The sequence below is a fragment of the Pituophis catenifer genome, unplaced genomic scaffold (genome assembly GCF_029215685.1).
Source record: "Pituophis catenifer annectens isolate HBS135680 unplaced genomic scaffold, rPitCat1.0.hap2 SCAF_517, whole genome shotgun sequence".
NCBI classification, from domain to species: Eukaryota; Metazoa; Chordata; class Lepidosauria; order Squamata; family Colubridae; genus Pituophis; species Pituophis catenifer.
Window position 1 is genome coordinate 1 of NW_027257397.1, and position 22940 is coordinate 22940.

General features: G+C 39.2%; 1 protein-coding gene across 1 annotated transcript; it reads left to right on the plus strand.

Moving 5' to 3' along the window:
- Positions 1 to 2065: 2065 nt before the first annotated feature.
- On the plus strand, positions 2066 to 22665 carry LOC139327006 (protein O-mannosyl-transferase TMEM260-like; the record flags this gene model as incomplete). Its single annotated transcript, XM_070956698.1, has 5 exons — positions 2066 to 2097; positions 2906 to 3057; positions 17097 to 17274; positions 19028 to 19141; positions 22486 to 22665. Coding segments are annotated over 5 exons (656 nt in total), but the record flags the coding sequence as incomplete, so codon positions are not given.
- Positions 22666 to 22940: the final 275 nt, after the last annotated feature.

Here is a 22940-nt window from a genome sequence, read left to right on the forward strand (position 1 = left end):
CACACATATGTGCTAGTTGTTCCCGACTCTAGGGGGCAGTGCTCATCTCTGTTTCTAAGCCGAAGAGCCAGCGCTGTCTGAAGACGTCTCCGTGGTCATGTGGCTGGCATGACTAAATGCCGAAGGTGTACAGAGCACTGTTATCTTCCCACCAAAGTGGTCCCTATTTTTCTACTTGCATTTTTTACGTGCTTTCGAACTGCTAGGTTGGCAGAACCTGGGACAAGTAACGTGAGCTCACTCCATTATGTGGCACTAGGGATTCGAACTGCTGAACTGCCAACCTTCCGATTGACAAACTCAGCGTCTTAGCCACTGAGCCACTATGTTAAAATTGTTATTACATTTGACCAAAAAATTGATGTAATTGAATTATGTGATTGTGGTCATAGCAATGCTAAAATAGGACAAGATGTTGGATTGATGGAATCTATAGTTGATTTTTTTTTGCTTTCTATAACTACTCTATGACTTTGTTAATCATACATTTAAATTTTATGTATGTTCTTTGTATAGGATAGGAATAGAATAGAATTAGAATAGAGTAAAGTAGAGTAGAATAGAATAGGACCCAGTTGTGAGGACCCGTTGTGGGGGCAATAAGCTGACTTTGTATAAATATACAAAAGGATGAAGGCTATTGCTTAACGCCTTGTAAGCCGCCCTGAGTCTCCGGAGAAGGGCGGCATATAAATCAAATTAAAAAAAAAAGAATAGAATAGAATAGAATAGAATAGAATAGAATAGAATAGAATAGAATAGAATAGAATAGAATAGAATAGATTTATTGGGCAAGCGTGATTAGACACACAAGGAATTTGTCTCCAGTGCATAAGCTATCAGTGTACATGCAAAACAAAAAAGGAATAATAATAATAATAATAATAACAACAACAACAACAACAACAACAAAGGATAATCATAATTATACCAATGAAGAAGGTAGCGAAACAGATGAGAAGAATAAAACTGTGGAAAAAGAACTCTTTATTATAACATTTCATTAGTATACATATAAAAGTTTAGGTTAAAAAAATTTCAGTGCCCATTTCCATTGAGCTGAAACCAGTTATATTTTCCATAAAAATATCACTTCAGATAGTGCAAATTCAAATAATGTGACCAGTTTGTAGAATTCATTAACTGTATTAATTGAGAACTACTGTACAATTATAAACATTGCAAAAACTATCCCTGAATTTTTGGATTCAGTCCTTAAGAATAACAATGTTGTTGTTTCATGTGGAAACATCAATTTTTGTAAAAAAAAACCAAAACTCTGATATTTTAGTTAGGCTTTTCTTTTTTTAAAAAAAAAATCACGCCAAACTCCACCCCCCCTCCCCCGGGAAGTTGTAAAGACATAACCAAATTTACCTTGGGCCGTCAGACATACGTAATGTTTTGAAGATGCAGCATGCTGAGGAGGATATAAATGACGCTAAACTGTAGCACAGTTGCATTATGTTTTTTTTTTCAAAATAAAATGATCAGTGGAAAATTCAGTAGGAGCGGCTGATGGGTAAAAAAACCTGAAGGCTGGGAAAATTGTAACTCGGTATAAAATTTGCAAGGCGCTTGGGAATAAACCTATATCCTTATTAGGATAATTGTCCTGCTCCAAAATAGAAGTCCGCACTGATTGAAAAAGAACAGTATCAAGAATCCATAATACAAAGTCGGAGGCTGAGCTGTGAAATCAAATTCTCTCGGTTATTTTGTCTTTTTCATGTGGCCTCTGCCCTTACGTTAAATTACTCCAAACTTTAAAGAACGATGTTGATGTTTTTGTTGTTGTTATTCATCATTCCTAGCTACAACTCACCTTCACTTTTCTGCTGGTAGGAGAGTCAAGAAAATATGACAAAAGAATACTTTGTGCATTGACATCAGAGGGGAAAGAAAATACTCTTGGAAAATTTCATGCTGCTAAATCTCCACAGATTTACACTTTTATGCAGTCAAATTAATGCAAAACCCCCAACGTAAGGGTTTGCATTTTGAAAATTTGGGAGGAGTGTCATTCCATAATAGTAATTATTGGTTTTATATTATTTTTTCACAGGGGAACTGATCACAGCTGCCTATGAGCTTGGAGTGAGTATTAGTTGTATTGTTTAATCAATGCTCTCATTAACAGTTTTAGGAATTAAGGAAGTTTAATTAAGCATGGAGTTAAAGTAGATTAATATATTTTCAAACCACAGTTTTTCTAACTTATAAGTACGGCACACGACAATTTACTCCAAGTTTTAAATCCAATTAAACTAAATTATAAAGTAAAGGCTTTACTGTATATACAGTAGCTGGCTTATTATCAATCCAAATTTTGTATAAGCTGGAGAGAATAAAAATAAATCGGGTTAACAATTTTAATAAGTTTTATTATTCAATAAACTTTATTAAGGCGCATGATCCCCTTTAGGCAAAACCTTAAGGACTGTCATCACGGTGGTAATCCGATAGCAGTGTGGTCTTTCAACTTGCTAACCAATAAAATAGTTCAGCATCTGTTTTTTCCCTCTTTTCTCTCTTTTATAATTGTATAATAAAAAGAAACCCAGCCTTTTGAATGGCCGGAATACATGCTGAATCCAGACTTCAAGCCATTTAAGGGATAATAGTAATATGTGTCACCACTTTTTAAAGTGATCTGCTCTCATCTATTTTTTGTGCATCCACATATATTAAGGCAAACATTTTGCGGTATTTAAAATTAGCATTCAACAGAAGTGTGTGTGTGTGTGTGTGTGTAAGAGAGAGAGAGAGAGAGGGAGAGGGAGAGTGCTATGCTTTTTAAGGCATAGTACTCTTATCTGTTTATGATTAAGCTAATAAGAAAGCCGTTTCTCCATTAGAGTGCCATTGTGACATCTCAAAACAGAAGCCTTTTGTTTGTTCACAGGTTGCTCATCCTCCGGGCTACCCTCTCTTCACTCTTTTGGCTAAACTGGCCATTGAGCTTTTTCCCTTTGGTTCTGCTGCGTATCGTGTCAATCTCCTCTGCGCCTTGCTGGGGGCAGCTGCAGCATCGCTTCTGTTTTATACAGTTGTCAGGTACAGTAGATCCTATGGATGCTTTCCAACTTTATTTATACACACACACACTACTGGATTGCAGACTGCATCATATGCAATATATTCTGTGAATCATCCTTACGTTAAATCAAACCTATTGAGTGAAATATCGTCATGGTATACCAGAAAGGATATTTTTCTGTGATATAATATTGCAGTTAGATGTAAAAGTTCATAATAATTTGATGGCTTTCATATCTAGTGGGCCATTAAACTAGCAGTTCCTACGGCGTTGGCTCCAGGCTGTTAATTGATTCAACTGCCTACTGTTTACATAATTTCAGTTGGCCATTTGACATTGAATTTACCGGGAAAAAAAGAAAAAGAAAAAGAATATGAAACACCCAGAGCACAAAACTGCCAAACTAATTTATTTCAGGAGAGTGATAACATTGTTCTCTCTTATTATCATACATCAGTGACCAGGTTTATCTAACCAGAAGTAACAAAGTTTGTCATTAAAGAAAGATGCAGATGGCTTTAAAATATTAAACAATACAAGTGTCAACTGTACTGACAAACTTTTTAATTGTTAGCATTACAAAATGGAGGCAGATGCCTCTTGATGGTCTTTATTCTGTCTGTTTTACCTGTGTTGAATACAATAAGCAAGAAGTGGTACTGACTGAACTGCACGGAATTAAATTAAAGGATGAGAATTGTGGTGTGGAAAAAACCCCACAGATTACGACTATGTAGCTGTGTGAGCAGGATTGTTGGACATTATCAACAAAATCTGCCCTTTTCTGTATCGGATGCTGTGTTCTAAGCATACAAGAACATAACAAACGACTGGTACTTTGTTACTTTTGCCCATCCTTCTGTCTTCCGATCCTCATACGAGGAGGTTTCTTTGCATACTACCCCTGTTTCTTTCAAAATAAGACATCCCCTGATAATAATCCCAATTGGGCTTTTGAGCACATGGCAGTAAGGCCAAGCACTTATTTCAGGGTTCAAAAAAATATAAGACAGGGTCTTATTTTTGGGGAAACACGGTATTATAATTCCTGATAAGGATAGCTTTCTCCAGAGTTTGAAGGCCTCTCTTATGCTCCTTTCATTTGTATTTTGCATATGTGAGAGATAATTCTCTATGCTTTAATTCAGCAGAGCAGATGCAGGAGTGACTTTTCCCGTTATAGTCGGGGATGACCTGTGACACATATACCAGACAAAACTAAAATTGTTCAAGTGGAGCTCACATGCCTGATGACATGGCGGTTATAGTGACATGTCTTCCAGGCAGACTTGACTCCTGGGGGTAATGTAGATAAGTCCATGCACTTTTCTAGGCATCATTTTTGAAAGAGATTTGCCACTGTTGTCTTCTTGGGTCTGAAAGAATACTCCTTCATCATCTAGTTGCTTTGTGGCTAAGGTGGGACTAGAACTCAAATTTCCTTGCTCCTAGTCCAGTGCCTTACCCACTGGTGCAAACTGGCTCTCTGACTACATGGACACATCTGTGTGTGTGCGGGGGAGGGAGGTTGGGTAACAGTAGAAAACTGGATTCCTTAGTGATCTTCTATATAAATACTAACTGAGTCCAACCCTATTTAGCTTTAAATTTAGATCAAATTTGTTTGGGTCCACCTAGATGGAATAGGCCACAGTTCACAGTGAAATATCTTTCTTTCTTTAGTAAATTTAGCAGCTGGTTGTCTCCTGAATAACACTGAGTGGGTTATGTTATCAGTCTGATAGTAATAATACTGTAGTACTGAAATGTTCACAGGCTTTAATTGCATTGCCTGACTGTGAATTGTATAGCAGCCCTGCAAACTACAGTTGTGCTAGTATGCCCCTTATTTCAAATGGGGAAACTGAGGCTGGGAGAGACCGCCTTGCCTTAGTTACCCTACTGAATTCTTTGGGAGATGATATTTGAATGGAGGACTATATGACTTGCCGGTGTAATTATCTGTGTGCATTCTGGAACCATATGGATTGGTTAGGAAAGACAGATAAAACTGAACCCGTGTACAAAGGTTGGAGATTCACATGCAAACCCCAAATAAGAGAAGCAGCTCCTTTGTGATTAACTGTGAAAAGTATGTTTTATTTGATATAGTGAACACTTTAGAACATTTAGGTAGGGGTAAACTAATGACTTGAGGGCAGTGCCCTTCAATGTTTAGGATACCCCAAAATTCCACTCCAATCATTTTCCAATATTTAATGGAGAACTAGATTGTTTTGCAGACATTAAAGATTATTACCACATAAAAATTATTCTGAAAGCATTCAAAATACAGGAAGCTCAATCGTTTCCCCATTCTTCCCCTATTCTGTAATGTTGGAAAATATTTACTTTTATATAAATACATTGGTCTTAATTAAGGGATTGCAGAAACCTCTTGGGCAGACTTTCTAATCTTATTTAGAAAATACAGTTAATCGTTGCAATAATCCCATTTTATGGGTTGGGAACTGAGGCTGACAGATACTGCGTTGCCCAAGGCCAGTCTGAAAAAAAAATGTTCTTGGCCAATTAAGGTCCAAGCATTGAGTTGCCACTGTCCACACGCCAACACACTGGGTCAACCTGGCAGTTATGATAGGTTTCAGTACTTTTCTGAAAAGATGAAAATAATGCCCCAACAATGCCTGGGAATATTTTGAGAGGAGTCAGATTTCTCAATTATTAGGAGGAAAAATATGTATGATAATAAAAATCCCATGGTGCATAAGAGATAGGCTGGAATTTCTCAGGAAGGTGGATGCTGCCTCTAAGTAGAGGGATGGGAAGAGTTAGGGGTCTTTGAATGTTCCTTATTACACACACATCCTTTTTGATTGAATAAGGATTAGCATCTCGTGTAATGTTAATTTGAAATCCAAACCTGTCCTGTACTTTGTCAAGCACTCTTGCGATCTTTGTTAAAATTAATGTAGGGCGAGCGGGGAAGACGGCTCGGTGGAGGGTTTTTTGATTTTCTTTCCTTGGCTGGGTTAAATGCTTTCCATACTGCCTGCCTGCAGGGAGAACTCTCTTCAGTCCCTTATTTGCTTAAGTACACTTCCTTAAGATTTTATGAATAGGACTTCCCCTATCAGATAATTCATCCTTAACTAATTTTCAGTGTACTGTAGTGCAAAGAAAGAGGGTTAAAAATAATAAAAGGCCCCAAAGCTTTTGAAGGAAAATATTTAAAGCAGAAACTCTCAAGGCAACGATGCTTTTTGTCAGTTAGTAACAGCATTGAGCATATATGTTAGAAAAGAATAAATAACGGCTCACGTTCCATTAGTGGGCATGATGATGGAGAAATCGCATTGAAGTCATTTAAATTAATCTTTGATGCATTCCAACTAATACTGCTCCTTGAAGCGATCCACCTTCGTCCTTCACCTTTTTTAAGTTCACAGGCTGAAACCTTGCAAAGGAATGGCATTGGAAGGGGGTAATTTTTGTTGCATTTCAGTTGGTTCATGGGAGGTGAAGAAACAGGCAAATTAATTGGGGGGGAGTTTAAAAATAGTGCCATTAATATTTAGTTATACCTGCATCATGAATGCAAAGCTGTACAAAATTGGAGGCATATTTTAAAGTTGTAGAAGAAAATACTAGTTTCCTTCCTTCCTTCCTTCCTTCCTTCCTTCCTTCCTTCCTTCCTTCCTTCCTTCCTTCCTTCCTTCCTTTTCCTTCCTTCCTTCCTTCCTTCCTTCCTTCCTTCCTTCCTTCCTTCCTTCCTTCCACCAATTACCAATTTGTGTCTGTGAGAGAGCGAGAGAGAGAACGGTGGGGAGGGGGAGAAGGGGTGGGGAGAGAGAGACTTTAAAACCTTCAGAACTAAATATTTGTGCATGCATTTTTGATTTTGAGGGCTGGAAATATTCCCTTCCAGCAATGTTTGCTGGCTGTACTGTGAGTTTCAATGGTTTATAGATCATGCCAACTCTATGTGCTGCTGCAAAGGAATTTGCATTAACACTATAGATGCTTAAATATTGCTAATATATTTTCAGATTTGGTTGTCAAATCTGCCTTGAGATGGCAGCTGCTATTTGCACGCACATTGCGATAATCTCTTCTTAAATAAATAAAAATTCAAAGGACCTTCAGGTTTCTTTGGAATGGCTCAACCAGTTTGTTTTCAATGTCTGAAGAGTTGCTTCCTTTCCTCTCTACTTTAATGGTTTAGACAGATCATTTTAACTGGAAAAAATTCACTGGGGTCTAAATATCCTGGGGCAAATTTATAGACCTCAGACATTTCTAACCTTTACATGAGGTAAATCCCCCCAAAAGACTTGAAAGGTTCCCCCCCCCCCGGGGAGGTAGGTGGGATGAGAAAAAAAACCCCTGTCCATTCTGTATCCCAATAGATGCTGTGAATATGGATGGTCTCTCATTTTTTAAAAAAGATGCCAAATCATAAAGGATGCATCCTTCAGGAACAATGCAGTTCAAGTGGGAAATCTGTTGTCTCATTAAACAATACAACCCCCTTCAGAAAGGAACAAGCCATCTCTATGGCAATTTGTGGAGAGAGTGGCCTATTGATTCAGTGGAAGAAGACATTATACAGTGTCACTCGGGGTTGTTACAATTTCATTTGTCGGGTGACCTGAACTTAACCTTCTAAAAACCTTTTCTTCTTTGTACATAACACCGTCCTCGTGGGTTTTCTGCACCAACAGTGGAGTACAGTGAGGAAATACAGCTGGGCTTGTTGTGGGTTTTGTTTCTTAAACAAACCGCCCCTCCCGACGTACACATTTTCTTCATTTATGCTCTATGTAAATCAGTTTCTTGTAATAGATTTTGTTCCTTTTATTGGCATCTGCTTTGAGACATCTCTTAAGTTTCATGTTGTTTGCCGATTACGATAGTTTCATTTTAATGTTTAATTGGGCGACACTCCTTGTAGTTTAATTCATTCCCGCTTAGGAGGACATTGTTCTACATGTGGATTAGTGTTAAGTGAATTCTGACACTTTGTTCTTCTAATCAGAATTTCAATCCTGCCAGGTAGCAAAGCTTCCTTTCTCCTCCCCTCCTATTTGATGTCTGTGTTTTTTAAAGCCTCTCAATTTCTTTCTATATTTGCCTGAAATCGATGATTTTCAAAAGATGTTTTTAATTCCCCCCCTTTAAGGTTTAAGATTTTAATTTCTATAGAACATTCTATAGAATGTTCTATATGGCTCAGTTTTAAAACCAGATAACTAATCCTTTGCTTCTCTAAAATTTGGTTGCTTGTAAAATCGCAGTTTATATGGCATTGATTTACCTGGATGCATTGATTACTTTTTTCTTTGTGCAAAGCAGGAAATAAAATTTAAACATTGTTTTGTGTGTTGTGGCTTTAGAAGTTTTGACAAAGCGATGGAGTGTTATTGAAATCTGAAAGTCTTATTTTGCTGACAAAAAATGTCATGCTTTTATGTAAGAGACGTTTTGATTGCTTTCTCTTAGCTGGGGAGGATGCGGCTGGTAATTTGTGTTATCACTTTTAGCAGATGAGAAATAGACATTATATCCCAAATAGCCAAAAAAAAAATAAAAAAAAAAATAGTCTCGCCAGCATTTTTCAGAATTAAGTTGTCATTGTTTAATAAATCTCTTGTTAAGGATTTGCAGTTATAGTGGTATATTTAGCATTTTCCAAGGATGCTGAGAAATAGCATTTTCATTCATTCCATGTACATTTGGAATTGCGTAACAGATATTAGGCCATCAGAACATTTTCATGTTTGCTTAACAGCATGAAAGGAAGGATATAAGCATAAATTGAAAGTATGCGTAACTTTTTGCTGTAACTCAAGCCCTGTTATGAAATTCTCTTTATTTTGAAAAAAGATGCAGTTGTGTGCTAATATAGAGAGATGAAAAAACAAATTTAAAAAGGCTTGTCTGGCTTTTGTTTTAATTTTTACTTTCTATTTCTTGCAAAAGAAGTGGAAGTCTGAAGACTGAAAATGAAGTTTGCTTCGTATAATAGCAAGGATTTACAGGGGCAGTTAAGCAGAATTGATTCTTTTGCCTGTTCACACACATAGCCGAAGTCTGAAGCAATAGGAATCATAAATGTTCTGTTGGTTGCATGTATGTGAATGAAGAACAATGGGGAAAGTCTAATCTTTAAAGTTAAGACAGAACAAAATACAATATAATTCAGTGTGGTTTTTAAGCCACAATTGCCTTTGAATTGTGTTGACTTACTAAACTTCTCATTGGGTGCATTCACACATCACTCTAAGGCAAAATAGGTTTTATATATTTGTAATTCACTGAGTTGTATAAACCCAACCATTGGCATGTCATCAATAAAATATTGTTAAGAAATCATATCTGAGCATGTTATTTGAACCCTGTTGTTACAGTGTTATTTGAACCCTATTGTTACATCTTTGGTTAATTCTTTGGCATGAAGATTTCAAATCTAATAGGATGAAGTTACAGTTTATTCTCTTCTGTAACAGATTTGGAAGGGACCTTGGAGATCATTTGGTCCAGCTCCTTACTCTCACAGGAGACCTATACTATTTCTGTTAAATGGCTATCCAGTCTCTTCTTAAAAGCCTCCAGTGATAGGACACTCACAATCTCCAAAGGCGATTTGTTCCACTGGTTAATTGTTCTCACTGTTAGGAATTTTCTCCTTAGTTCTTGGTTGTTTTTTAACTTTAGGAAATTTCAGGTGAGGCTTTACGGTACATTTGGCTTTCTTCTGGTGCTTCTTCTACCTTTAAGACTTCTGTCCACAGGACTGTGATCTTCCTTTCTTCCTATTTGGCAGAGGGTTTGTTAGTCAGTGGGCTGGATGAGGCCTCTGTGCCATGCTTCTCCCAATTGCCTTCTGTTCTTACCTGCTTACTGTGAGGGAAAGTGATTGGTCAGGTTTTCAACTGTGCCAAGTGTGTGAGTTTGTATTTCTATTTACCAATGCAATTGTCGTCCTTTAGCAAAAACGTTAGGGGCCACAACTTTGTTTGATAAGTTAATAAGTGAAGCCACAAGTTTGCTTCTGATCTTACTTCAACTTTCCTTTGCTTTACAGACCTATGAAGATTGTAAATGTCGGACTTGGTCACAAGGTTATTTTTTCATCACTGTTGTAACTGGGAACGGTCATTAAATGAGGTAGTTGCTAAACAAGGATTACCTGTAAGGAGAAGATGAAATCTTTACCCATAAGCAGAGAATTTATTCCTTTCAGAGGTTGTATTTGTGGCCATTATCCCACACCATCGGAAGCAGAAAATTAAAAATGATGTACCTGAAAAAAATTGTAGCATATTCCAAAGGTATATTTGGAAACATTTCTTCAGAGATTATTCTAGATAAAAGCCTTTTTTCTGTTGTATTGCAAGTGCTGTTAAACATTCCCGAAGAAGTTCATATTTAAATGAAAGTACATTCTTAGGTTTAACAAAGTAAGGATGTGGAATAAAAGACTACAGAAAGCTCTTGTATTAATTTCTTTTTTAGGTGACTATCTACTCTGACCTTTTGGCTAATTGATCTCTCTCTCTCTCTCTCTCTCTCTCTCTCTCTCCCTCTCTCTCTCTCTCTCTCTCACACACACACACACACACACACACACACACAGAGAGAGAGAGAGAGAGAGAGAGAGAGAGAGAGAGAGAGAGAGATTTGCATTGAATTAGACTTAAGAGTTACATTAAATAAATCTTACCCCCACCCATCCTAATTTGCATTTACTTAAAAAAAGAGACACAGTTTAGGTTTGAGGATATGAGTCTCATTTTGAAAGTGGGCGAGTGGAGGGGAAGGAGAAGGGAGGAAAAAAAACAGGCCAACTTATTCCCTTTCTCTCCTTAAAATAAAATTAAAAAAGAAAGACTGAAGAGCCCTTTCATGACAGCTAGTCAGAGTTAGAATTAGTTCAAGGAAATGTTAATAAAGCACTGCCTAGTCTAATCCTCTTGATATCACCAGGTATCCTCCTGTTCATGGGTTAATTGCTTTAAAAGCGGAGGCAGTATTCTGAACGGTGGGCCGCTTCACCTTTTCACAGCTGTTCCCATTGAGTGACAACTAAATCCCATGTGTAAGATGAGGAAGAGCTCAGTCTCCAATTGGGAGAAAATTTATGTAAACCACAATCCCTTCAGAATGTGTGGAAGTCATAGACTTTCTTGATTTACTCTGCTTTTCCCAGAAAGCTCCATTGTTCCCTTCCCTAAGTCCCATCAACCCTTTGTAGCAGAATATCACAGCCGCGGCAGATAGCTTGAAATATATAAATGCTATCATAGCTCTGATTAATAGCACCGCTTATGAGTCAGGTCTGATAACGGAGCTGCTCTCCACTCAATTTCAGATACCGCTAATGGAATCTGTCTTCTGCAATTGTAATGTGAGAAGGTCTAATTTGCTATGGAGCTTGGATCTGTCAGCAGTAGGGGATTGTGGGGTCAGGAGGGAGCTGCCAGGTTTTTGCCCTGAAGCTTGTATCTCTAGCTTTCAATGGAGCAGTCCCCTGCCTGCCAGGGAGCTGATAGGCCCTCTGTGGGGTTTATGCCACTTCTCACAATAGGCCAGGGCTTCCGAGCTCCACTTCATAATTGTGAAGCGAGCTCATATTTCCACAGCTACTCTGCTGCATAATTTCTAATAAGTTGCTGGTTTTTTTTTTTTTTTTTAACAAATGTCAGATTATGAAAAGTTTCCTCAATTATCGGGGGAAAAAACCCCACCCCCACTTATAAAACATTTAAATTGCTAAATCTGTTTCCTGCCAAGTTCATCCCCTTCTCCTCTCTTCCTCCCTCCCCGCTTTTACCTTTCTGTTCTGTGACTGGCATCCAAGCTCTGCTTTAAGTGTGCCAGAAAAAAAAAAACCTGCGTTTCAAATGTATATGAGACTGTGCGTCTCAGAATGATGGACTGGGGTCATAACGCCTCCTGGGCTGCCTTGAGAGATCACTGCCACCTGTAGAGGTATAGGAGCCCCATCTGATGACATCGTTTTCATCACTTCTGCCCAGGAAAAAGTGGATTTCACTGCAGTGTCTATTTTGATGGTGCCCTTACTTTACATAATGCTTCTCAGGAATGTCCCATAAAGGAGCATTCAGGTAGAAGTAATTATTTCCAAGTGTACTGTATTTTCCCCCAAAGCATTTCTGGGCTTTGAATTTGCAGCACTTGGTTGGATTATACCAAGAGAGCTGTAACAAAACAAAAAATGCAGAAGGCTAAAACCAAACTTTGTAAACCTGGTTGGATTTACCAGGACATTTTCCCAGATTTGAAAGAAAGTGGCTAGAATGTTATACAGAGTTTTGGGAAGGTGAGGAGCAGGAACAGCAACAAATGGCTGTATAATGTCAGAAATATAAATACACATCTAATCCTTGACTTATGAACACAATTGAGCTGAAAATAGTTGTTGCTAAGCCCAACAGTTGTGAGCTTTGCCTCATTTTATGACCTTTCTTGCCACAGTTGTTAAGAGAATCGCTGCAGTTGTTAAATTAGTAACATGGTGATTAAGTGAATCTGGTTTTCCCATTGACTTTGCTTGTCAGAAGGTCGCAAAAGGTGATCACATGACCCCAGGACACTGCAACCGTTATAAATATGAGTCAGTTGCCTAGCATTCAAATTTTGATCACATGATCATGGGGATCCTGCAACAGTTATAATTGTGAAAAATGGTAATAAGTCACTCTTTTCAGTGCTGTTGGAACTTCAAACAGTCACTAAATGAATGGTTGTAAGTTGAGGACTACATGTATATAATATTTCAGAGATTTGAAGTTAGTCGAGATAGTTTCATGAAGTAAAAATAAGCTAAACACTCAACAGACAACAGTTATTGCCAAAATAATTTTGATGTGCTAAAACTGTTTGTCATTTACCTATGATTAGATATCTTTCTCTGACTATTAGTCTCCTCAGGACTTAACCTAAGGAACAGGTCTAGTAAATCCAGCCAAGGAAGATTTCTGAGAGATGACTTCTATAAATTCTCTCAAGGCTCTTAAATGTAACTGGTCTGCTCCTGAATACTTAACTTTGTCAAGAATTCCTCAGCTATCTCGCTATATGTCTTGGATTCCAGCCTTCTCCTGTTGTCAGTTTTTCTGCTTAGTGCAAGGGTGTCAAACTCAATTTCATTGAGGGCCGCATCAGGGTTGTGTTTGACCTCGGGGGGCCGGGGGGGGGGCATGGCCAGGATGTCACTCGTGTCGGGGGGGGGCCCTGTGGTGGCCTGAGCATTCTGCCAGCAAAAATGGGCTCCTGATCTCTGGGATGGCCTCCTGCAATCCTCTGCCAGCAAAAACAGAGTGGTCCTCCCGAGCTCGGTTTTTGCTGGCAGAGGCACCATGGGCTGGTCCTTCGCTGTTTCCAGAGCGGCCCCACAGGCCAGATCTAAGCACCTCGTAAGCCTTGAGTTTGACTTAGTGCATTTGAACACATTACCACATTGTGAGTTAGACTGAAGTAATGTCGGAATTGAGGTTTGTCTTTTTACCTTTACTTATTCTACCTTTCTCTCCCAGCAGTAGACTTACCCCTTCCTTTGACTTTTTTCTACTAATGAAACCAAATAGCCATTTGTATTGTTTCTACCTTCTCTTGCAAACATAAATCTCTCTTAGTATTTTTTAGCTTTCTTTCTATAACCGTGTGCTCTTTGCTAGTATACCTCCTTAGTGATTATATTGATTTTCCATCTTCTGTTTCTGTCCTTTTTAACTCTTAGCACAAGTTCCCTATGGATTCAGAATGATTTTCTAAGCTTCCTTTCCTCCACTTTTTTTCCCACTGGAATGAGGTTCAGTTGTACTTCATTTAAATTGAGAATATCTGTTCAGAAGATTCCAATTAGTACTTCTCTGGTTTTCAACTAGCTCTTCTCCATTGGTTGGGATCAGATCTAGGAGAGATATGATCCTCTTAACTCTTTTTCAGCTTTTTGGAAAATAAAGCAACAAGACCATTTTTGCGGTCTTGGCCATGACAGTTGTCCATTCCATGCCAGTGTAGTTAAAATTTCCATTATTAATAAGTTCCTCTCTGAAAATTAATGTCCAGAAGAATAGTATCCAGATGCTTTACCTGTTTCAGTTGTCTATAATACAACCTCATAATAACATATTTGTTGTTTCCCTTGCATTGTGTTTTTCCCAAATATTAGTCATTCATGCTCAGATTTCTGGATGTCAGAGCACGGGTACACCTCCTTCACATGTGACATTCTCTCTTTGCGTGTGGCCTGTTTCTTTCAAATGTATTGTACCCATGCATTCAATCCTTACATTCCACTTATGAATTTCCTCCCCCTATGCTTCCATTGCCCACAAAATCATATTCATCTTCCTGCATTAAGACTTCTAGTTCTCCCCATTTGTTCTCTACTTGTGAAATAGAAGATTATTGTTTCCCTAAGGAAAGTTTGCCCTGAGCTATTTGGATTCAGAATAAATACATTTTAAATACGTTTAATAGCTTGGGACTGAGGAAGCTTCTGCTCTATTAAGCTTCTTTTCGAGACTTCCTATATGGGCCATCCAGAAACCCTTACAAGAAGAAATATATGGGAATAATATGTTTCGTGCTTATTGCATCTTGAGATTGTTAATTGCAGTAAATTTGGCTTATACCAAACTTTCAATCCGAAAAGGCTTTTTTTTGAATCTGTGGGTTGGAATCAGATCTAGAAGAGGTGATCCTCTTGTCTTTTCTTCAGCTTTTTGGAAAATGAAATAGTGTGACCCCTGAGAATTTTTTTGAGCTTTGCAGTATTAGCTATGAGGGTTGGCCAACAGAAAATATAGTCCAGATCTTACCACAAATAGCAGCCAACCAGATGCATTTTGGAAGCTCACAAATACAAACAGTCTTTAGTGAGTAGTATTCATAATATGCTGCCCATGTTTCCAGAGATGTAAATGCTATCAAGTAGCCACTGATATTCTGGATTTCCATCAATACTCATCCCCCTTGTGAACTGTGTAAATTAGTGGCTAATACCAAATTTGATGGCAGTGAATAGCATACTGTAGTTAATGTACGAAGGAATGCTTTTCAAAATCACTCTTGAATTTTCACTTATTTTCTTTCTGAGCTTTAAAAACAAAATACAAAGCATATCTTTGTACATTGGACTTTGTAAGCTTTTCAGAAAATTTTTAACTGGAATTTTTTTCTATGTAAATAAGTATATTTGTCTCAGGATCCATAGCCTGTGTAAAAGTATTTAAACTACAATATTTCATGTGAGGAAAAAAAAAATCTAGTATATTTTGAGGTTTGAATGTGGCATTTAAATAAACTTAAAACTTTTATGTGTAGAGTGAAATATAAAGATATTTTGGACTAATTCCCATAAACAAATAAAGCCAGTGTGGAACACAATTAAAGTATTGGACTAACATTGAGGAGATCCAGATTCTGCACTCTCAGCCACAGAAGCTGACTGGATGATTTTGGGAAGATCACTCCTTCAGCCCAACTACGTCACACGGTTGTTGCTGTTGTGGGAAAAATAAAACTTATACTGTGACTTAGAGCAGCAATTCTGAACTTTTCTGGCTTTGTGGACTGGGGGGCGGGGAGGGATAGAGAATGTTTATGTGCGGCTGGTGGGCAAGTTACATGTGTATGTGCAGCTCCATTTGTGCAAGCAGTAGGCACCCCCTCCCCCACTTGTGGCACAAATGGAGCTGCACACCTGCACTCACCCACCACTTTTGTGGCTCAGTTCCGAACGGGCTGCGGCCCAGTAGTGGACTACAACTCGGGGGTTGGGAATCCCTGGCTTAGAGGATCCTACATAAAAATATTATTTATAATACTTGTACAAGTTGTAGTTCACAGTATCTAGGCACGCTATGTTGCTTGTTTGTTGCACGAAGGCATTTCATGGGCTCATCAGATTGGTAGTGACCGTTGAATCCAACCTCTGCTCAAAGCAAAAATTCATCGAGTTAAAACAATTCAAGACAATGGCAGTATGTATGCTTGGACATACCCAATGAGTGAGATCCCCCATCACTGTAGGTCAGTGTTTCTCAACCTTAGCAACTTTAGAATTTGTAAACTTCACTTCCCACAATTCCCCAGCCAGTTAAAAGTCCATCTTAAAGTTGCTGTGGTTGAGAAACACTGACCGAAGTAATTGATCCCACTCCCTGTAACTTAAATCTGTAATTCAATATCCAACACTCTGAAATAAGAAAGAAGAGGCCCTGACCTTCTCCTTGTGATGTCCTTTCAGGCATATTGAGGAGTGCATTACATTTCTTTCCAAACGTTTTTTCCTGGGCTAGGTCCTCCCTTCACCTTGCCACTTCAGTCTTTCCTCATAGGGATTGGTTTTTAGTCCCACATTATCACGTCCATGTTTTCTTGGCAACATGGATGTGGTTTGCCCTGGCCTATATCAGGGGATTCTTTTCAACTTTCCAGGGCCATTAGCAGCTCTGGTGGTCCCAGGCAGTTCCCTCATTCAAGGACGAAAGCAGGACCAACTTTCTTCAGCTTCCAGAAAGAGCAGAGCTGACTACGTCTGCGTTTGTGGAGACTCTCCAGATTAGTGTTTCTGAATTTTAGCAACTTTAAGATGTGTGGACTTCAACTCCCAGATTACCCAGCATGCTTGAAGGTCCACACAACAATTGCTGAGGATGAAAAACACTGATCTGGATAGAAGCTAATAAAGGCTGGTGCACCGAATTGCCTTACGGTACGCCTTGTCTCATAACATTTTGTAGTTCTAGCATGTGTGAAGCTTCTGTAGTTTTGATTTATCAGTATCTTGGGATGCTGTTCTTCTGTAATAACAACCTAATTAGTTATTAATTTAAAATTCAAGTGTTAAAAAAAATATGCCAACAGCCTAGGCTTTGGTGGGATCTTGCCGAAAGAAAGATATATATTTTTTCATGATGCTACAGTATGAGTTTTGGGGTGATAGCAGGAGAAGCACCATGAAGGTGGCATCTGTTTGTTTGTTTGTATTTAATTCTGATGAGTGGGGACTAGTAATAATGGAGGAAAAGATGCATTTTCTTGTTATCTATGTTTGCAGGCTTTCTGGCTCGCAGGCGGCAGGAGTCTTTGCTGTGGGGATGTTTTCGTTTTCCCGTCTAACGTGGCAATGGTCTATCACAGCAGAGGTTTTCAGCTTAAACAATCTGTTTGTGGGGCTGCTGATGGCGCTTTCCGTGCAATTCGAGGAAGCAACAACTGCAAAAGAGAGATCAAAGGTAGCCTACTCAGGATCAAAAGGCTTCAGGAATGGTTTCCTTTCCCCTTAAGCCTCTGGGGAGTAGGACCAAACTACATAGGGTGGTTTAAGCCAATTGTTCCTCACGCTTGGACTCTCTGAATATATTGGGGATGTAACTTGCCAGATACTGGTTGGGAATTGGACAAGTTGTAGCTTTCACTGGCAGTAGCAGCAAGATCTTGGCCTAAAGTCCTTTCCCTTCACTGATCTTTGAAATGGAGGTATGTGAACCTCTTCGTATGAAAGGTGAATGTATCGTCCTGCCACTGTTGTGACAGGATGTGATGTATGAGTCAAAGTGAATTTTCAAGTTGATCTTGGGTGTAATCAGGAACTCTCTCTCTGCTGGAGCTATAGCTTCCTGAAGTCTCTCTTAATATATCTCCCCCCTCCCCACCCCCGATATGCAGAAGGGAGCCCAGTTTGGGGATGGGGGAAGCATGTTCACCTAGGACAAGATAGGCAACACATGACAGTACGTGGCTCCAGAACAAGCTGTTTTTGCAACCTTGGAGCCCTTTAGTCATGATTGTCCCAAATTTGTGGCGTAGTTTTGCACTCTTCCCTTCCAAACTAAGAAACCAACAAGATCCACACCTACCGCAATCTCAGCCTACCCACTGAAGCCCTCAGTTGTCCAAATACTATGTGCAACCTCTGCCCACCTAAGATAACTTCTGGTTGTCTACTATTGTACAACCCTTGGATTTTCTCGTAATCCCGATCAAGTACTAACCTGTGTACCTTTTATAAGACCAGCCAAGGTCACCATTTGGCTTCCAGGATTGTAAATATGGAGCCATGTGAACAGATATGGTCATCCTCCACAGCTCTGGCTGCCTTTTGTCCAAGGGACCAACACAGTATTGGGCCATTATGCTGCAAGCTCCACCCTTTGGAGCTTGAAAATTCCTGCAGATCATCTGCACCTCTGTAACTGTCTGGTTTGGTTCTGCAACCCAACAGGACAGACACAGACTTCAGAGGATAATTAGAGCTGCAGAAAAAAACAATTGCTACCAACCTGCCTTCCATTGAGGACCTGCATACTGTACGAGTCAAAAAGGAGGCTGTGAAAATATTTACAGACCCCTCACATCCTGGACATAAACTGTTTCAACTCCTATCCCCAAAACAACGCTATAGAGCACTGCACACCAGAACAACTAGACACAGTTTTTTCCCGAATGCCATCACTCTGCTAAACAAATAATTCCCTCAACACTGTCAAACTATTTACTAAGTCTGCATTACTATTAATCTTCTCATCGTTCCCATCACCCATCTCCTCCTACTTATGACTGTATGACTGTAACCTTGTTGCTTGTATCCTTACGATTTATATTGACATTGTTTCCTGATTGCTTATTTGTAACCTATGACTATCATTAAATGTTGTACCTTATGATTATTGATGAACGTATCTTCCTTTATGTACACTGAGAGCATATGCACCGACAAATTCCTTGTGTGTCCAATCACACTTGGCCAATAAAAATTCTATTCTATTCTATTCTATTCTATTCTATTCTATTCTATTCTATTCTATTCTATTCTATTCTATTCTATTCTACTCTACTCTACTCTACTCTACTCTACTCTATTCAGATGCTGCAGTGAGAACAAACCGCTACATGTCCCAGAATTACTGTAACAACAAAAACAATTTGGAAAACCAATTTAAATCCATGGTTAGAATTGATGTTTACCTTTTTTCTTTTTTTTTGCAGATCTGTAAAGTGGGTGCCTTCTCTTGTGGACTTAGCATGTGTAACCAACATACCATTGTGATCTACGTGCTTTGCATTGCTTTGTGGGTTTCCTCTCGCTTGTTCAGGGAGCGTGTGAGTATTTGAAAGTCTAGAAACATGCTCGGAGAGTTCCTTCCCGCAATCTGGCCAACTCTACGAACAATGGATGGTTCCAAATGTCAACAACCAACAACAATAATAAACGGGAGGATACAGAATTAATAAAAAATCTGCACCTGTCTGTTTCACATGTGGAGATGAGAAAAATGACTGCAAGGGTATCCTGTCTTTTTGAGTTAAAAGGCAGAGCTGGAGTTTTAAGAATAGTCCTTGCTTAATAACCAAAACTGAGACTGGCAACCACATCACTAAGTGATGTGGTTGTTAGGCAAGACATCCTTTATGCAAATTTGCTGCATAAATTTGCATAAAGCTTCTGCATAAATTTGCATAAAGCTTCTCCATTGATTCTGCTTTTTGGAAGCTGGCTGTGAAGCACGCTTATGGTGATCATGTGATGGTCATAAACACCCACAAAGTGCCCAAATCTCAATTATGAGACTGTGACAGCCGTAAATGCAGGACCAGTCACAAGGATACATTTTCAGCACCATTGTAAGTTCAAAGGGTTGCTAAACAGGGCGGTCATTAAGCGAGAACTAACTGTATGTGAGAAAGATGCTGGGTTGGAGGTTGCTCATTCACAGAATAGCTGTCAATTATTTGCTACTCTCTCTGTTTTTGCTACCTGCCTGGACATGCCTTGTTTCCACATCAGTTTCTGGTTCTTTTAATGTTTATATGTTGATGTTAAAAAATGAAATGAAGCAAGAAAATCTGTCGGTGGCTAAAGAAGATGTTTGGAGCACATTGACACTTCTGAATACTTTGGAGTATTGCATTATTAATGCTAGAATTGTTATATTTTTGAACAATGTACAATATATTTCACTACACCACTTGGTGTTATAGTTCTTAGCGGCCACCGTAGCAATTTGGAAGCATTTATGCTCCGCTTTAGTTTGACAGAATCAGCTTCTGTTTTGTCTATGGAGATTCTCAACCATCCAGGTCGTGGTTGTCCCAAGAACTGAAGAAGCTTCTTGGATGAGAAGTGAAACTTTTCAAGGAAAAAAACCAAGCAAGTCCAGTTGCCTTTTGAAAAGCACCTTTGGGACAAAGTCTGTTTTACAAATCAGGAACGGAAAATAAAGAAGGCTCTCAACAAGTCTGCAAAAGTAGAACTGAAAGCCAAGATGACCTTTCTCTTTCCTAAAAAGTTTATTGAGATAGTTAACTTCTTCATCCTCTTGTTGCATATTTAGAGATTCCAAAGCTGGTCTTTTTGTTTGAGGCTCAAACCCTCTCTTGAAACAAGGGCCACTGGATTAAAAACACTTCTAAATGGAGATGTACTCTGCAGGTAATGCTTCTTGTAAATTACATTTAATGGTTACTCCACTTCAGTATCCTTGGTTGGTTCCTATGCTCTTCCATGAGACAAGTCATGTGGTCAGGATGACTTGCCACTCATTTTAACAGGAAAAAGTGGCTTTACTCCTTTCTATCGCCTCAATAATTTTTTTAAGTCTGAATCTCTCAGGAAAGGGGATGTGAGAGTGTTACGGTAATATCATTATAAATTCTACTCTGAGCTTATAATATTTAATAATTTAAATTGGCTATCTCAGATTATGTCCCTGTATAATCCATAGTTCTCAGAAGATTAGTTGCCCCTTTTTGGTGCCCCTAAGAGTAGGCCTCATGGGTTTCCATGAAAGTGAGGGTATCAAAATCAGCAATATGGAGAGTATTGTGATTGTAGTCCTGACCCTTTTGTATGTGACATTATTGCACAAAGAAAAGGGGTGAAACATCCATCACAATGTCCCAAAGATGCTTTCTGAAAAGGCAACTGGACTCCCCCCCCCCCCTTGAGACGTTTCGCTTCTCATCCAAGAAGCTTCTTCAGTTCTAACTGAATGGTGGAAGGTGGAAGGATTTATATTCCTTGCAGTTATCTGGTCGTTAGCACTCTTTCAGAGTCACTAAGGCTGCACTGGAATAGTGCAAATGGTTATGGAACCTTCTTGGAACTGAGCTGAGATTGCCAGCTGAGATTGCTGGCAACCATCATCTGGATGACTGAGAATCTCCATAAATGTCCATCACAATGCTATTCCTGCCACTTTGCAGATTTCGTTCCCCATCTACAGATGCTGCTGAGAAAGCTTCAGCTCCTCTAAATATGGATGTTCCGATTGGTAATGGCCTTTAGAAGATCAGCACTAGACTTTTAAGACATTTAGATTTTAATTTAATTATTGTGGGGGGAGCGTTGATCAAAAACCATCCAGTTTTTAATCATTGCAAAGTGGTTTATCTCCCCTTTGCAGCATTTCTCCTATCTGGTCCTGTCATGGCTTAATTTCAGTGGCCAAAGGTGCCAGTGATGTGATCCTTGGGAGCCTCAGATACTATTTGTTTCAGTCTGAAATTGCATCCTGCCATGCAGAAAGGATCAGGGTGATGTCATCTTCCAAGAGTAATCCACGGAGAATGCCCATTTTTAACATCATGTTTTGAGACTCCATATGCAAATTAAGATATCAGCTCTATGCGTCAGTATATTACTTGTTTGCTGCCTAATTTAGAAGATTTATGCACTCTAGGCATCCAACTCAGCATATTTGCAATTCCAGGGGATATATTTCAAAACAATATAGCAAATTAAGACATAATACTAAAAATGCATAAGTCAATCTTAAATCCATCTCCCAGAAGGTGGGATCATCTATTATCTTGGCCTGATATCTGGGGGAAAAGCCATCTTTTAAAAACTTTCCTGAAGATTAGCAGGATCGGGGCCAACTGAAGCTTAGTTTAGACAAGACTTCTCTCCTCTCTGTCCACTTGCAGCAATATACCATATTTTTCGGAGTATAAGACGCACCGGAGTATAAGACGCACCTTAGTTTTTGGGGAGGAAAATAGGGGAAAAAAATTTCTGCCTACTAGGTATTCATCTGGCTAGTCCTTAGCCTGGTCAGCTTCAGCACATTAGATCACTTGCTGGTTTTGAGGTTGGGGCTGGTTGGGGCTAAAAAACAGCTTCTAAAGCACAGCTGATTGTCGGAGGGAGCAGCAATTCAAAAATCAGGCAAAGCACGGAAGATCGCTTCGCATTGGGGCTGAAAAACAGTTTCAAAAGGGAGCTCCAGTGACTAAAGCAGGCAAAGCACGGAAAGGGTAAGAGAAGGCAGCAGCTGTTTCGGGTAACCATTTTGAGCACTGCACGGGGTTACATTTGGAGTATAAGACGCACCCAAATTTTCAGCCTCTTTTAGGAGGGAAAAAAGTGCATCTTATACTCCGAAAAATACGGTAATGCAAACAGAGGACTCATGTAGTGCTCATGTAGTGTTTTTTTGGTGTAGGAGCTGACCCTGAGCAATGTGCTGAAGCTAAGTTTCTGCTTCTTGGCTGGTTGTCTGCCTTATCTCTACTTGCCTATCTCTGCCTACCTCAACAAAGCTCGCTGGACCTGGGGAGACCAGACAACCTTTAAAGGGTTTATGATCCATCTTCTCCGGGAAGAGTACGGCACGTTCAATCTGGTAAATTTGAGTTCTCCTTTTAAAGAACAAAGTTTCTCTTAAATACTAAACCTGCGTGATATTGCATCTTTCCGACTCACAGGTCAGACTCTGAAAGGCAGAAGGGATTTCAAATTATTGCCATTTTTGTTATTTGTCACTTGCGGTTTAATAGTCCTCGCACCTGTTCCTTAGGATAGCTGTAATCACTTGGTGACTGGAGAAATCATTTAAATCCCCTCCAGCTGTTCAAGTCATGGGATTTTCATTTAACATGAAGGTTAATGCAACCCAGT